The 16697-nt window shown below is 45.3% G+C and overlaps 1 protein-coding gene across 4 annotated transcripts in view; it reads right to left on the reverse strand.

Moving 5' to 3' along the window:
* LOC126108680 (nostrin) overlaps positions 1-16697 on the reverse strand; it is a 675422-nt gene that overhangs the window by 112780 nt on the left and 545945 nt on the right. For 3 of the 4 annotated variants that reach the window (XM_049913991.1, XM_049913992.1, XM_049913993.1), the window contains one exon: positions 4031-4116. In XM_049913991.1, coding sequence (XP_049769948.1) covers positions 4031-4116 — 86 coding nt within the window. Of the gene's footprint in view, positions 1-4030; positions 4117-15333; positions 15958-16697 lie in introns of those variants that run through there. The other variant, XM_049913990.1, reaches the window with a different exon arrangement.

Below are 16697 nucleotides of genomic sequence, written 5' to 3' on the forward strand. Positions count from 1 at the left end.
TTGTGTGTTTTCCTTTCCTATTCCTACCCACCTATCTCCTAAATATTATTTTATTTGTTTGTAGTGGCTTGCACTGACACCCATAAATATTGTAGGTTTACTGATGTTTGTGTATTTGTAATAGTAATATGACAATTATCTGACATCAGTTGTGTGTTTGTTATGATTTGTATGTTTAGTGTAAAAGCATTTGTATTTGTATTCAAACTATTGTTCATGTTTGAACTGTCTGATCAGTGATAGTAAATATTATGGACTGTTACTTGTACTTTTTCTACATGATTGGTGCCACTAGGACATGTTTAATTTCTGCTGAGGAACAGTGTGATCAGTGATAGTTGTTTAATGTCATTTGTCGGTGTCTGCACCTACTCAACAATGCTGGGTGCCACTGATGAACTGCTTCTACTGAGAAATCTGACTTGTTGCTGTGTGTACCTCTTCAACATTGCTGGGTACCACAGATGGAACTGCTTCTACTGAAATGATGTTACTTCTTGCTGTCTGCACCTACTCAACATTGCTGGGTGCCACTGATGGACTGATTCTACTGAGATGATGTCACCTGTTGCTGTTTGCACCTACTCAACATTGCTGGGTGCCATTGATGAACTGCTTCTACTGAGAAATGTGACTTGTTGCTGTGTGTACCTCTTCAACATTGCTGGGTACCACAAATGGAACCGCTTCTACTGAAATGATGTTACTTCTTGCTGTCTGCACCTACTCAACATTGCTGGGTGCCACTGATGAACTGCTTCTACTGAAATGATATCACCTGTTGGAGTCTGCACCTACTCAACATTGCTGGGTGCAACTGATGGACTGCTTCTACTGAAATGATGTCACCTGATGGTGTCTGCACCTACTCAACATTGCTGGGTGCTACTGCTGGAACTGTCAACCACTTGTTGTGTAAACATTTTATGTGAAAATTTGTATAAACTGATTTTTTGTGTATTACTGTTTGTGAAAAGTTATGAGACTCTTACCTGTACATATTCGTCATTGCTGACGCTATTGATTGAACTGTTTAACCACATAATACTTGTGTAAACTATTATGTAAAGTCACATGTATGAAAGTATTTGTATTGCTTGGTGTATTTTATATATTAGGCTATTGAAAGGTCAGTGCAAAGCCAAAATTTTATCTAGTTATATGATATTTACGTATTAATATTATCTTTTATTTTTGTCTGTATTTTTTTTGACGAATTTGGTGGTATTTTCACCACCAATGCTGGCGAAAATACCATCAAATTCTAGCCCGTGGAGGAAGGGCATATGAAAGGTGGCTACACTGAGCCACAGCGCCAAAAATCGCGCCAGAGAGAGTATTGTTCCGCCGCCTCCACTGGCAGTGATTATTGAGACGTAGCGGCAAGCAGTTCTTGTCGAGAAGTTGTGGTGGACACTGCTTGTAGCTGAAGTTAGAGTGAGATGTGGTAGTGGAGAGTGTTGTTCCATGTTTATGCAGTTATTTGATGGGAGAGATAGCAGATGTTGTTCCAATGGAGATATTGTAATGATCTGAGTGCTTTTCGTCAATATAAATTAAGGTAACTAACGACTGTTCCTTATTTTCTTATTATTTGTGTGTCCTGAATAATGCTTCATTACAGGTTCAGTCAACAAAGCATCTGGCGTGTGTTCTTGTATTAGAGTGTAATTCTGGGTTTCTTGCACAATTATAGTATTTCTAATTTTCTTTTATCACGTCAGTATAAATGATATTTAAAAATTCTTGTCTTGTTGAAGAAGAACCGTGCCAGATGTGCGTTGAGTCATACTACCACATACAGAACAGCTACACTTGTGCTATGTTGGCTTCGTAGATTTTATAGTTGCTGGGGACTTAATTAATTAACTGTGTTAACGAAAATTTTGTTTCATTGTTTGTTGTTATTCTATGCAGTCAGATTGCGTACGAAAACTAGTCAGGGCCAGCCGTTTACGAGACTTGCGTAATCGGACATACAGCTACTAAAAATATTTGCATTCATATTTAATTTTAATTAAGCCCCCATGCACAACGTGCAGCTCAGAAGAGATCTTCACCTCCTCGTACTCTTACGGATTTACGGAGAGCGCTGCAGGGTTCACGGTGTCAGTTCCCTCCAGCACTACTTTAGACATTAGTCGAGTCTACGCCACGTCGTGTTGCGGCACTTCTGCGTGTTCGCTTGCGCCCTACACGATATTAGGCAGGTGTACCAGTTTCTTTGGCTCTTCAGGGTATATTGTTTGTATGACACTCTATAGGAACGTGACACCAGAAGTCAAAAAAAGAAAACACGCAAGTTTTATGCTGTAGTTAAAAATGTGGTCCAACTCTCCCCTACTTACCCCCATATACGTGAAATGTACATACAGGGTGTTACAAAAAGGTACGGCCAAACTTTCAGGAAACATTCCTCACACACAAATAAAGAAAATATCTTATGTGGACATGTGTGCGGAAAGGCTTACTTTCCATGTTAGAGCTCATTTTGTTACTTCTCTTCAAATTACATTAATCGTCGAATGGAAACACACAGCAACAGAATGTACCAGCGTGACTTCAAACACTTTGTTACAGGAAATGTTCAAAATGTCCTCCGTTAGCGAGGATACGTGCATCCACCCCCCGTCGCATGGAATCCCTGATGCGGTGATGCAGCCCTGGAGAATGGCGTATTGTATCACAGCCGTCCACAATACGAGCACGAAGAGCCCCTACATTTGGTACCGGCGTTGCGTAGACGAGAGCTTTCAAATGCCCCCATAAATGAAAGTCAAGAGGGTTGAGGTCAGGGGAGCGTGGAGGCCACGGAATTGGTCCGCCTCTACCAATCCGTCGGTCACCGAATCTGTTGTTGAGAAGCGTACGAACACTTCGACTGAAATGTGCAGGAGCTCCATCGTGCATGAACCACATGTTGTGTCGTACTTGTAAAGGCACACGTTCTAGCAGCACAGGTAGAGTATCTCGTATGAAATCATGGCGGTGAATCGAGGAAGTACAGGACATACTGACGAAACTAAAATGAGCTCTAACGTGGAAATTAAGCGTTTCCGGACACATGACCACATAACATCTTTTCTTTATTTGTGTGTGAGGAATGTTTCCTGAAAGTTTGGCCGTACCTTTTTGTAACACCCTGTATATGTGAAACATATGTGTCAAATGATTGCGCGAGCGAATCTGCGGGAAAATAGCTAGTAAGAAAATAAAATTCGCGGTGCTTTCATTTTTTGAATACTGTTGTTGTTGTTGTTGTTGTGGTCTTCAGTCCTGAGACTGGTTTGATGCAGCTCTCCATGCTACTCTATCCTGTGCAAGCTTCTTCATCTCCCAGTACCTACTGCAACCTACTTCCTTCTGAATCTGCTTGGTGTATTCATCTCTTGGTCTCCCTCTACGATTTTTACCGTCCACACTGCCCTCCAATGCTAAATTGGTGATCCCTTGATGCCTCAGAACATGTCCTACCAACCGATCCCTTCTTCTAGTCAAGTTGTGCCACAAACTTCTCTTCTCCCCAATCCTATTGAATTGTGATCTACCCATCTAATCTTCAACATTCTTCTGTAGCACCACATTTCGAAAGCTTCGATTCTCTTTTTGTCCAAACTATTTATCGTCCACGTTTCACTTCCACACATGGCTATACTCCATACAAATACTTTTAGAAACGACGTCCTGACACTTGAATCTATAATCGATGTTAACAAATTTCTGTTCTTCAGAAACGCTTTCCTTGCCATTGCCAGTCTACACATTTTATATCCTCCCTACTTCGACCGTCATCAGTTTTTTTCTCCCCAAATAGCAAAACTCCTTTACCAATGACAACGAATCAGCAAGGGTGGTTTCTAAGACGCTGTGTCTGTAAACCGGATGTCATGTTAGAAATCTTCAACCTCGAATATAAAAAAACATTTTTTCTCAATACAACGCAAACAGGACGCATGACGTTCATTACGTTTTGGCCACATCGTACCCTCAACACAAGGCAAAAAGGAAATAAAAGCGTAGTAGTACATACCTCTCCTGGAGGATGGAGCTCAACTCCTTGCAGAAATCGCCACCCTGTTTGATGTAGCGTCGGAGTTCCTCGAAGCCCGACTGGCCCTGGAACAGAAGAGAGAATGGCCGTGGTGAAATCTCTCGCCAAAGGTGTGCCGAACAAATCTCACTGCCAGGCGGCGAAACTGCTGCGTTGTGAAGGATAATCAGATATAAAGCAAATTTATGCTGTCCATTACTAAAGTCGGCTAAAATAAACATAGGGTTCTGGCGTGACATGACTACATGCTAACTACAGATTATTAGACAGTTTCTTGAGGTACATAAATACACAATCTTGTCACCATCTCAAAAAGGCAAGCTTGAGTAATGTGGCAGAGGGAGAGAAGGCCACGTGGTCTGTAGTGAGAGAAGTGGGAGCAAGGTAGAAATGAAGATATACAACGCTGAGGGAAATAGAATGAGATATGTTGGAGTGACAGGGTGAGGAGGAAATGAAAGGGAGTGAGTTTAGGAGAAATGGTGAGAGAAAATGTGGGAGTAATGAGAGAATCAAATAAGTCTGAATGAGATTATTAGTGTTGCGAGTGAGGTGACAGGGATAGGAAAGGAGGAAAGGACATCGAGAATCAGAGAAGGCACAGCAAGTGAGCTGACAGAGTAGGTACAGATAGGCTGGAGAGGCGGAGTAAAGGAAAACCACAGACAATGAGGTCGGTACAAGTAAAGAAAGGGAGAAAATGCTACAGGTAATGCGGACAATAAGAGAAACTTCCTTGCAGACTCTATAGCGATTAAAGCTAGTGAGGACATCAGGTAATAAGAACTTCACTGAAACAAATACATATCTTTGTTCTTTTCCTTGATATTATACTTCTACATCCGGTGAGCTGCATTCATTGATTTCAGTTTTACATTCTATCGATAAGAATAAGAAAGTGGATTGACGGAATGATTTTTATGTGAGAATGTGAAAGGAGTGAGATGGTAGAGCTACAGAAGGAAGAAAAGAGATCGAAATCGAGAGAAGTACAGGCTGGGAGGATAGAGATTGAGAAAGGTAGCAAGTGGTGAGGTAGACATGGGAATACTAGAGAATTAAGAAAGTAGGGTGAAATGTGTAGAAGAGTTAAAATAAAGAGAGAATGCGAGAGATATTTCAGCCGTTCTAAAGTTGTCCATATCGACTGTTGGTGATATCACTGTGAAGTGGAAACGCGAAGGACGAACCACAACTAAACCGAGACCAGGCAAACCGCATGTAGTGACGGACAGGGGGCGTCGATCATTAGCTGACTGTAAAAAAATCGCATGGAATCAGCAGAAGGAATCACTCGGGAATTATTAATGCATTAGTAGGACAATGACCGTGCATAGGGAGTTAAGCACGGACAAGGAGCTCCTCATAATAAGCACATTTCTGTGGTGAGTGTTAGGTAACGCTTGGAGCTGGGGTAAAGAGCGCAGTCACTGCATTGTGGATGACGGAAACACGTGATTTGGAGCGATGAATGACGCTATACCCCGTCCCTATGTCATGGAGGGGCTTAAGTTTGACTGAAGCACGGAGAGCGTTACCTGCCATCGTGTGTAGTTCCAGCAACGAAGTGCGGAGGAGTGTGGTGTTATAGTATGGTGGTGTTTTACGCGCTTAGGTTGTGGTCCCTTGCTGTGCTTCAGAAATAGCTAAATTTGAAAAAAATACGAACAATTTTTACGGTACAAAATTGTTACGACTTTCGTGGCTACTTGTAGACAAACTGCCTATTCGTTCTGTCTCGGGTTCTTCGTCCGGCGTTCGTCTGATGATTTTACTGACGTTTCGCCAGCACGAGTGGCAGGCATTGTCAAAGATTCACCCTCCATTGCTGATGTACGGCTGGAGCCGAGCTCGCGGCCGCAGACTATACAAGGTGCATTCAAGTTCTAAGGCCTCCGATTTTTTTTCTCCGGATTGGAAAGAGATAGAAACGTGGGCATTGTTTTAAAATGAGGCCGCGTTCATTGTCAATACGTCCCAGAGATGGCAGCACCGTACGGCAGATGGAATTTTACCGCCAGCGGCGAGAATGAGAACTGTTTTAAATACTTAAAATGGCGACGTTTTCCTTACTTGAACAGCGTGCAATCATTCGTTTTCTGAATTTGCGTGGTGTGAAACCAATTGAAATTCATCGACAGTTGAAGGAGACATGTGGTGACGGAGTTAGGGATGTGTCGAAAGTGCGTTCGTGGGTGCGACAGTTTAATGAAAGCAGAACATCGTGTGACAATAAACCGAAACAACCTCGGGCTCACACAAGCCGGTCTGATGACACGATCGAGAAAGACGAGAGAATTGTTTTGGGGGGAACGCCGAATGACTGTTAAACAGATCACCTGCAGAGTTGGCATTTCTGTGGGTTCTGTGCAGACAATCCTGCACGACGACCTGAAAATGCGAAAAGTGTCGTCCAGGTGGGTGCCACGAATGCTGACGGACGACCACACGGCTGCCAGTGTGGCTCGTTGCCGAACAATGCTGACACGCAACGACAGCACGAATGGGACTTTCTTTTCTTCGGTTGTTACAATGGATGAGACGTGGATGCCACTTTTCAATCCAGAAACAAAGCGCCAGTCAGCTCAATGGAAGCACACAGATTCACCGCCACCAAAAAAATTTCGGGTAACCGCCAGTGCTGAAAAAATGACGGTGTCCACGTTCTGGGACAGCTTGGGCGTAATCCTTACCCATTGCGTTCCAAAGGGCACTACGGTAACAGGTGCGTCCTACGAAAATGTTTTGAAGAACAAATTCCTTCCTGCACTGCAACAAAAACGTCCGGGAAGGGCTGCGCGTGTGCTGTTTCAGCAAGACAACGCACCCGCACATCGAGCTAACGTTACGCAACAGTTTCTTCGTGATAACAACTTTGAAGTGATTCCTCGTGCTCCCTACTCACCTGACCTGGCTCCTAGTGACTTTTGGCTTTTTCCAACAATGAAAGACACTCTCCGTGGCCGCACATTCACCAGCCGTGCTGCTATTGCCTCAGCGATTTTCCAGTGGTCGAAACAGACTCCTGAAGAAGCCTTCGCCGCTGCCACGGAATCATGGCGTCAGCGTTGTGAAAAATGTGTACGTCTGCAGGGCGATTACGTCGAGAAGTAACGCCAGTTTCATCGATTTCGGGTGAATAGTTAACAAGAAAAAAAATCGGAGGCCTTAGAACATGAATGCATCTCGTATGTACCTGGCGCGCCAACGTCCGAGGGCTTCTCCGCGGTCAGTCGGCCGCTGTGGCCGATCGGTTCTAGGCGCTTCAGTCCAGAACCGTGGACTACTACGGTCGCAGGTTCGAATCCTGCCACGGTCATGGATGTGTGTGATGTCCTTAGGTTAGTTAGGTTTAAGTAGGTCTAAGTTCTAGGGGACTGGTGACCTCAGCAGTTAAATCCCATAGTGCTCAGAGCCATTTGAACCAATTTTTTTCTCTGCGGTCACTTCCGGTGCGGTTCTACTCTTGCTACTTGCGACGGTCGTTCGCTGCTGCACGGGAAGCCAGGATACGTTTACCTTAAAGCTTTCTTCGTCCTTGTGGAAGCTATTACCTGTTTTTGTATCTCAATATAAAGGGCGTTCGCCAATCTAAGACACTCTTTGATCTTCTTTGTCGGTTTGAAAATCGTCTTTACGCCATGTTTGCGCAATATACGGCCGATTCTGTACGTCACTCTGGGAATGTATGACAGAAAGGCCGTACCCGACATTTCTTTCTCTGATTCCTGACTTCGCCGAGTGTTTGGCTCTGATAAATTTCTAATATAACTTGTGGAGTACGCATTGCTTCTCAGAACACTTTCCAGGTGTCGCATTTCTCGTTTGAGGTGCTGCGACTCACATATTCGTCCTGGTGGCGTTACGAGCGTATTAATCGTGCCTCTTTTCTGCCTCGGATGGTGGTTTTATAGTTTGTGCAGGTATCGGTCCGTGTGTGTCGGTTTTCGATACACGCTGTGTCCCAGGTTTTCGTCATCCCTTCTACCAGAACATGTAGAAATGGCAGTTTTTGTCCTTTTCTACTTCTATGGTGGATTTTATGTCGGCATGGAGGTTGCTCAAGTGTCTTAGGAAGTCACCGAGCTGTTCTTCACCATGGCTGCACACAGGCAAAGTATCACCGACGACTCTGTACCACACTTTAGGTTTGCAAGTCGGCAAGTCCAGCAGTGCCTGTGCTTCGAAATGTTCCGTCAAGAAGTTGGCCACCACTGGACTAAAAGGACTACCCAGGGCAAATCCTGCCAGCTGATCGCAGAAATTGCCATTCCACGTAAAACAACTTGTGGTGGGACATGCATGAAAGAGCTTTGTGATGTCTTGACTCTGTGGAGCACATCGGTTCCATTTTCCCGCAAGAAGCCAATAGGTAGTTTGTCAATTTTTACGGTATTCTGCACTGCGTGCAGTAAAAGAACAGCACTATTAGTATGACAAACGATTACGCCCTCTGTACTTCACTGTTCGCGAAACCCAGATTCTACTATCCGATTGTCACACGATACTGCGTGACTCAGCACACCAAATCACTTCATTCCACTCATCCACTGTGCTGTGGCGTCGCTCTTTACACCACCTCAAGTCAAAAATAAATAAACTCCATTCGTAAATCAATGATGCTGATCAGAACATAAAATTCACACTTGAAAAAAATAAGCAAATAAATTTTCTTGAAATTACAATAAAAAAAGAAAATGGTAGACATACACTTAACATCTTAGAAACCCAACAGCCATAGACACAATAATACACTACTGGCCATTAAAATTGCTACACCAAGAAGAAATGCAGATGATAAACGGGTATTCATTGGACAAATATATTATACTAGAACTGCATGTGATTACTTTCTCACGCAATTTGGGTGCATACATCCTGAGAAATCAGTACGCAGAACAACCAACTCTGGCCGTAGTAACGGCCTTGATACGCCTGGGCATTGAGTCAGAGCTCGGATGACGTGTACAGGTACAGCTGCCCATCCAGCTTGAACACGATACCACAGTTCATCAAGAGTAGTGACTGGCGTATTGCAACAAGGCAGTTGTTCGGCCACCATTGACCAGACGTTTTCAGTTGGTGAGAGATATGCAGAATGTGCTGGCCAGTGCAGCAGTCGAACATTTTCTGTATCCAGAAAGGCCCGTACAGGACCTGCAACATGCGGTCGTGCATTATCCTGCTAAAATGTAGGGTTTCGCAGGGATCGAATGAAGGGTAGAGCCAGGGGTCGTAACACATCTGAAATGTAACGTCCACTGTTCAAAGTGCCGTCAATGCGAACAAGAGGTGACCGAGACGTGTAACCAATGGCACCCCATTCTATCAAGCCGGGTGATACGCCAGTATGGCGATGACGAATACACGCTTCCAATGCTCGTTCACCGCGATGTCGCCAAACACGGATGCAACCATCGTGATGCTGTAAACAGAACCTGGATTCATCCGGAAAAATGACGTTTTGGCATTCGTGCACCCAGGTTCGTCGTTGGGTACACCATCGCAGGCGCTCCTGTCTGTGATGCAGCGTCAAGGGTAACCGCAGCCACGGTCTCCGAGCTGATAGTCCGTGCTGCTGCAATCGTCGTCGAACTGTTCGTGCAGATGGTTGTTGTCTTGCAAACGTCCCCATCTGTTGACTCCAGGATCGAGACGTGGCTGCACGATCCGTTACAGCCGTGCGGATCTCTCATCTCTCATCTCGACTGCTAGTGATACGAGGCCGTTGGGATCCAGCACGGCGTTCCGTATTACCCACCCATTCCCCACCGATTCCATATTCTGCTAACAGTCATTAAATGTCGACGAACGCGAGCAGCAATGTCGCGATACGATAAACCGCAATCGCGATAGGCTACAATCCGACCTTTATCAAAGTCGGAAGCGTGATGGTACGCATTTCTCGTCCTTACACGAGGCATCACAGCAACGTTTCACCAGGCAACGCCGGTCAACTGCTGTTTGTGTATGAGAAATCGGTTGGAAACTTTCCTCATGGCAGCACGTTGTAGGTGTCGCCACCGGCGCCAACCTTGTGTGAATGCTCTGAAAAGCTAATCATTTGCATATCACAGCATCTTTTCCTCCTATCGGTTAAATTTCGCGTCTGTAGCACCTCTTCGTGGTGTAGGAATTTTAATGGCCAGTAGTGTACATTCCACTTCTAACCATCCCCACATCCAGAAACTTGCAGCAATATTACATATGTTACGTAGATTAAACAGAATGCCACTCAACAAGAGAAACTATGAAAAAGAAATGAGTACAACTGTGGTGTCACCGCAAGGCACCACACTGGCTAGGTTGTAGGCTTCAAATCGGCCGCGGTGCGTCAGTACATATCGGTCCCGAGAGTCGCCACTGTCGACGCTAGCAGACCGAGCGCCGCCACTCGGCTGGTCTTACGAGACAAGCTAGCGCACTGCCCAGTTCTACAGCCGACTTTATTAGGAATGGTCGACTTGCTATAGCTTCAAAGGTCTCACCTGCAGAGACGCTAGTTAGCGTAGCCTTCAGCTCTCAGTAGCTACGACCTAGCCAGGCGCCACATACAGTTTATGCACTGCCAATTGATGTACGAGGTGCATTCAAGTTCTAAGGCCTCCGATTTTTTTTTCTAATTAACTACTCACCCGAAACCGATGAAACTGGCGTTACTTCTCGACGTAACCGCACTGCAGACGTACACATTTTTCACAACGCTGACGCCATGATTCCATGACGGCGGCGAAGGCTACTTTAGGAGTCTGTTTTGACCACTGGAAAATCGCTGAGGCAATAGCAGCACGGCTGGTGAATGTGCGGCCACGGAGAGTGTCTTTCGTTGTTGGAAAAAGCCAAAAGTCACTAGGAGCCAGGTCGGGTGAGTAGGGAGCACGACGAATCACTTCAAAGTTGTTATCACGAAGAAACTGTTGCGTAACGTTAGCTCGATGTGCGGGTGCGTCGTCTCGGTGAAACAGCACACGCGCAGCCCTTCCCGGACGTTTTTGTTGCAGTGCAGGAAGGAATTTGTTCTTCAAAACATTTTCGTAGGATGCACCTGTTACCGTAGTTCCCTTTGGAACGCAGTGGGTAAGGATTACGCCCTCGCTGTCCCAGAACGTGGACACCATCATTTTTTCAGCACTGGCGGTTACCCGAAATTTTTTTGGCGGCGGTGAATCTGTGTGCTTCCATTGAGCTGACTGGCGCTTTGTTTCTGGACCGAAAAATGGCATCCACGTCTCATCCGTTGTCGCAACCGACGAAAAGAAAGTCCCATTCGTGCTGTCGCTGCGCGTCAACATTGCTCGGCAACATGCCACACGGGCAGCCGTGTGGTCGTCCGTCAGCATTCGTGGCATCCACCTGGACGACACTTTTCGCATTTTCAGGTCGTCGTGCAGGATTGTCTGCACAGAACCCACAGAAATGCCAACTCTGGAGGTGATCTGTTTAACAGTCATTCGGCGATCCCTCCAAAACAATTCTCTCGTCTTTCTCGATCGTGTCATCAGACCGGCTTGTGCGAGCCCGAGGTTGTTTCGGTTTGTTGTCACACGATGTTCTGCCTTCATTAAACTGTCGCACCCACGAACGCACTTTCGACACATCCGGAACTCTGTCACCACATGTCTCCTTCGACTGTCGATGAATTTCAATTGGTTTCACATCACGCAAATTCAGAAAACGAATGATTGTACGCTGTTCAAGTAAGGAAAACGTCGCCATTTTAAGTATTTAAAACAGTTCTCATTCTCGCCACTGGCGGTAAAATTCCATCTGCCGTACGGTGCTGCCATCTCTGGGACGTATTGACAATGAACGTGGCCTCATTTTAAAACAATGCGCATGTTTCTATCTCTTTCCAGTCCGGAGAAAAAAAATCGGAGGCCTTAGAAGTTGAATGCACCTCGTATATGTGTGAAGCAATCAGAATTGTAAAACAGTATTCTCAGTGCAGTCTATAATTGCACTCGTAAATGTTATTGTACAAAGCCAAGGTCGACGTTGTTCGCTGATGATGAATTATAGCTAAGTATTTAATTGCATTCCTGTCTGCTAACTTCTTATCACCTAAGATGTTCCAGATACATCTACTGCACTGATCCTCAAGTCAGCCTACGTGATCAACGCGACCAATAATGGCCACCCCTTGTGATCAGACTAAGAGTCAAACTGTGTGACTCACACAGGTCACCCTTTTTCCATGAGGTCTATAGTTCCGCCTCGTAAATAACAACAATCATACAAATAGCTATCAGCAATGGGTATGAAACACATGTAGTACAGAGGCTCAATCAAAAAAAAAAATCACAAATACAAAACACACACAACATTTCCAGAATACAAGAGAAATCAAACACACACAATGCCAACACCACAGAGAAAAGAACCACATGGTACACCATGACCTACACACATAAACTAACAGACAGAGTTGCAAACATCCTAAAGAGACATGGCTTTCAAATAGAATATAAGTCTGGGCAAACCCTCCAATCACACCTGAGCCATAAGCCAACCAGCTACGAAGAGCGAGAAATTCCAACAATCAGGAATATATAAACTTGAGTGTCAAAGTTGTGATGCAGTACACATAGGCATGACATGCAGGAATTTTAAAAGACGATACAAAGAACATAACAAATGTTGGAAATACGAAACAAACCATTCCACATTTGCAGAACATTTAAAACACCATAACCACCATCCTACAAACATGGAACAAGAAATGAAAATAATGAGAATACGGAACCACGACAAACATCTTATACAAATGCGAGAAAACTTCCACATTCAGAAAGCCATTGCTGAAAACAAACATGTGATAAACGAACACACACACACATCAGCACAGGCTCCCTACTACACTTAATAAAAGAAATGATAAGATAAATCTTTCCTCTCAAACAGAAAAAAAACCTCTTCCCCGCTTCGCCTTCTGGACACACACACACACACACACACACACAAATGCATACACAAACAGATCACAGATACTTCAATAATTACACTCGAAAGTTCGACAGTAACACTCGATCTTTGGCAATAACATCTGAAAGTAGGGAATACAAACCAAAACACTGCATCGAAACAAGTGTCAAGTTCATAGTGCTGTGAAATGTGGGAAAAAACCGCAAATTGGCATTTAGAAGAAGAACAACAACAACACCAAAAATGCAACACGAGCGTAATATGTAGGAAATTGTCCACGCAACCTGTAACTACAGTCCAAAATATTAGTACTTAATGGGAAATACCAACCACCAGAACTGTTTATAACCTACGGGTACAATGACCAAAATGTAAATTAAATAGCATAAATATGTACATATCGCACGCCACTGAAGATGCCTTGCAGAAACTAAAGGCGAAACGCGTATGGCAATAACAATGTGTTTTATTCAGTTGTTCAGTCGCTCCATAAAGTAAAAATTATCAATATACCGTAATATTACACACAACTGAGGAACATAGGACTACAAAACTTAGCTTATTAATTACTTGGTATTGTGTAATGTGGGCAATAGATGGAAGACGGAAAGACAGGAGAGAATACATCCTCTTATGACTGGAGGGAGAGTGTGGTAAGGGGGGGGAGGGGGGGGGGAAGATAGATAGATAGATACACTACCGGCCATCAAAATTGCTACACCACGAAGATGACGTCCTACATACGCGAAATTTAACCGACAGGAAGAAGATGCTGTGATATGCAAATGATTAGCTTTTCAGAGCATTCACACAAGGCTGGCACCGGTGGCGACACCTACAACGTGCTGACATGAGGAAAGTTTCCAACCGATTTCTCATACACAAACAGCAGTTGACCGGCGTTGCCTGGTGAAACGTTGTTGTGATGCCTCGCGCAAGGAGGAGAAATGCGTACCATCACGTTTCCGACTTTGATAAAGGTCGGTTTGCGGTTTATCGTATCGCGACATTGCTGCTAGCGTTGGTCAAGATCCAATGACTGTTAGGAAAATATACAATCAGTGGGTTCAGGAGGGTAATACGGAACGCCGTGCTGGATCGCAACGGCCTCGTATCAGTAGCAGTCGAGATGACAGGTATCTTATCCGCACGGCTGTAACGGATCGTGCAGCCACGTCTCCATCCCTGAGTCAACTGCACGAACAGTTTGCAGCAGCACGAACTATCAGCTCTGAGACCACGGCTGCGGTTACCCTTGACGCTGCATCGCAGACAGGAGCGCCTGCCATGGTGTACTCGACGACGAACCTGGGTGCACGAATGGCGAAATGTCATTTTTTCGGATGAATCCAGGTTCTGTTTACAGCATCACGATGGTTGCATCCGTGTTTGGCGACATCGTGGTGAACGCCCAAAGGAAGCGTGTATTCGCCTTCGCCATACTGGCGTATCACCCGGCGTGACGGTATGGGGTGCCATTGGTTACACGACTCGGTCACCTGTTGTTCGCATTGACGGCACTTTGAACAGTGGACGTTACATTTCAGATGTGTTACGACCCGTGGCTCTACCCTTCATTCGATCCCTGCGAAACCCAACATTTCAGCAGGATAATGCACAATCGCATGTTGCAGGTCCTGTACGAGCCTTTCTGGATACAGAAAATGTTCGACTGCTGCTCTGGCCAGCACATTCTCCAGATCTCTCACCAATTGAAAACGTCTGGTCAATGGTGGCCGAGCAACTGGCTCGTCACAATACGCCAGTCACTACTCTCGATGAACTGTGGTATCGTGCTGAAGCTGCACGGCAGCTGCACCTGTACACGCCATCCGAGCTCTGTGTGACTCAATGCCCAGGCGTATCAAGGCCGTTATTACGGCCAGAGGTGGTTGTTCTGGGTACTGATTTCTCAGGATTTATGCACCCAAGTTGCGTGAAAATGTTCTAGTATAATATATTTGTCCAATGAATACCCGTTTATCATCTGCATTTCTTCTTGGTGTAGCAATTTTAATGGCCAATAATGTAAGTAAACTTGCAAGTTTATTGTAGTCTTTGTTCCTCTGAAATCTTCATAAAAAGACTTTGCTTATTAATTACTTGGACAGGGTATTGTGCAATGTGGACAATAGATAGAAGAAGGAGGATAGAGGGGAGACATTACATCCTCTTACGAATAGAGGGAGTGTGGTAGGGAGGGGGAGGGGGAGGGGGAGGGGGAGGGAGGGTAGAGAGAGAGAGAGAGAGAGAGAGAGAGAGAGAGAAAGGAAGGTGGGTGAGAGAGCGAATAGGGTCGGCGGAAGCCCGACAGACACGGACGGAGGTTTTACAGTGATCGTGGTATATGTCGTGCGGACCTTCTCCTCGGCAGGCGCCCGGAACTTGTCCCTGGAGCGCGCGCTGGAGCGGCGCCGCCCCCGCAGCAGGAGCCTGGAGTCGACGTCCGCCCCCACCACGATGACCAGCGTCGCGGCGCTGGCGGACCTCCGTCGCATTGCAGCGCCGTCTGTCCCTCTCACCTCAAGACGACACGGCACGGGGAAACACACCCGCCGCCTTACTACACCCTGCCGCTCGTCACCTTTATCTTTGCTCGCTGACAGCACGCCACGCCACGCTTCACTCCCTGATGACACACGCTTCGATAATACCTCTGCTCACGCACCGCTGGAACCGCTCAAGTCAGCTGCGACGCACCTCCCCAACTCGCACACACAAGTTCCCGTAACAAGTAAACAGAAACTTCACTCTCTCATCCAGTGTTACCACATTCCACTAATATCTCTGGTTTCAAAATTTCTGTTACTTCCACGGGAATTGGGAAACCGCTTCAGCAATAGCTCTACGGCAAAATATCCCTTCAATGATCTTTGCTGACATCTCTCATAACAAAAACGGTGTTTCTACAAATTGTAGCAGTAACATCTCTGGTGGTACTCTAGCAATGTCTGTGTGCTGCTGAAGCGCACATAGCTACTATCTCTGGATCACACACTTATTAGTTATATCTCTGGTAAACTATATCTCACGCTGTGTAATCAGTACAACAGGACCTTGTAAGTATCTCAGGAGCTTAATATCTCTCATACATACTACTAGGTCTCGTAGATAGCAGTAGAAGAGGACACCGCTAACATCTGTGGATGAAGCATTCTTCAATAACACCTCTGCTCATGCTAGTAACTAACCATTATTTGTGTTCACTGTAACATAGTTGAGATGACTCATCTTTTCTGAGCACAGGATCTCCATTCAAATCTCAGCTGGCTGAAGAGTGACACAGCACTAATATCTCTGGACAGCATAGGGACACTACGTTGCATTAATATCGCTGGACAGCAAAATTTCCTCTTATTTCACTTAGAAATGGAAAGGCACCAAGCCCATAGTTGTACCATAAAACACCACTGCAATGAAGATAGACTTCCCTGACATTTCTAACAACAAAGATGATCTCGTACGTATTACTTCGGTAACATCTCTGCTATAGCAATATCTGTGAGCTTCGAAAGAGGGCACTGGTAGTGACTCTGGAGAGGGGATCTTAACGTCACTTCTGTTTGTTGCAAACCTCAACGTACTGCGTACATGGGCTAGAAAACGGATCGTCAAAGTAACACAGGTTGCTACAGTGCCAACATTACATTGTATATCCAAATACACACAGAAAAAGTCTCCTCTGTTTTGGGAAATCTTTTCAACAGCTCCGCAGACTGTGGTT

Source organism: Schistocerca cancellata, chromosome 11, assembly GCF_023864275.1.
Source record: "Schistocerca cancellata isolate TAMUIC-IGC-003103 chromosome 11, iqSchCanc2.1, whole genome shotgun sequence".
Lineage (NCBI taxonomy): Eukaryota > Metazoa > Arthropoda > Insecta > Orthoptera > Acrididae > Schistocerca > Schistocerca cancellata.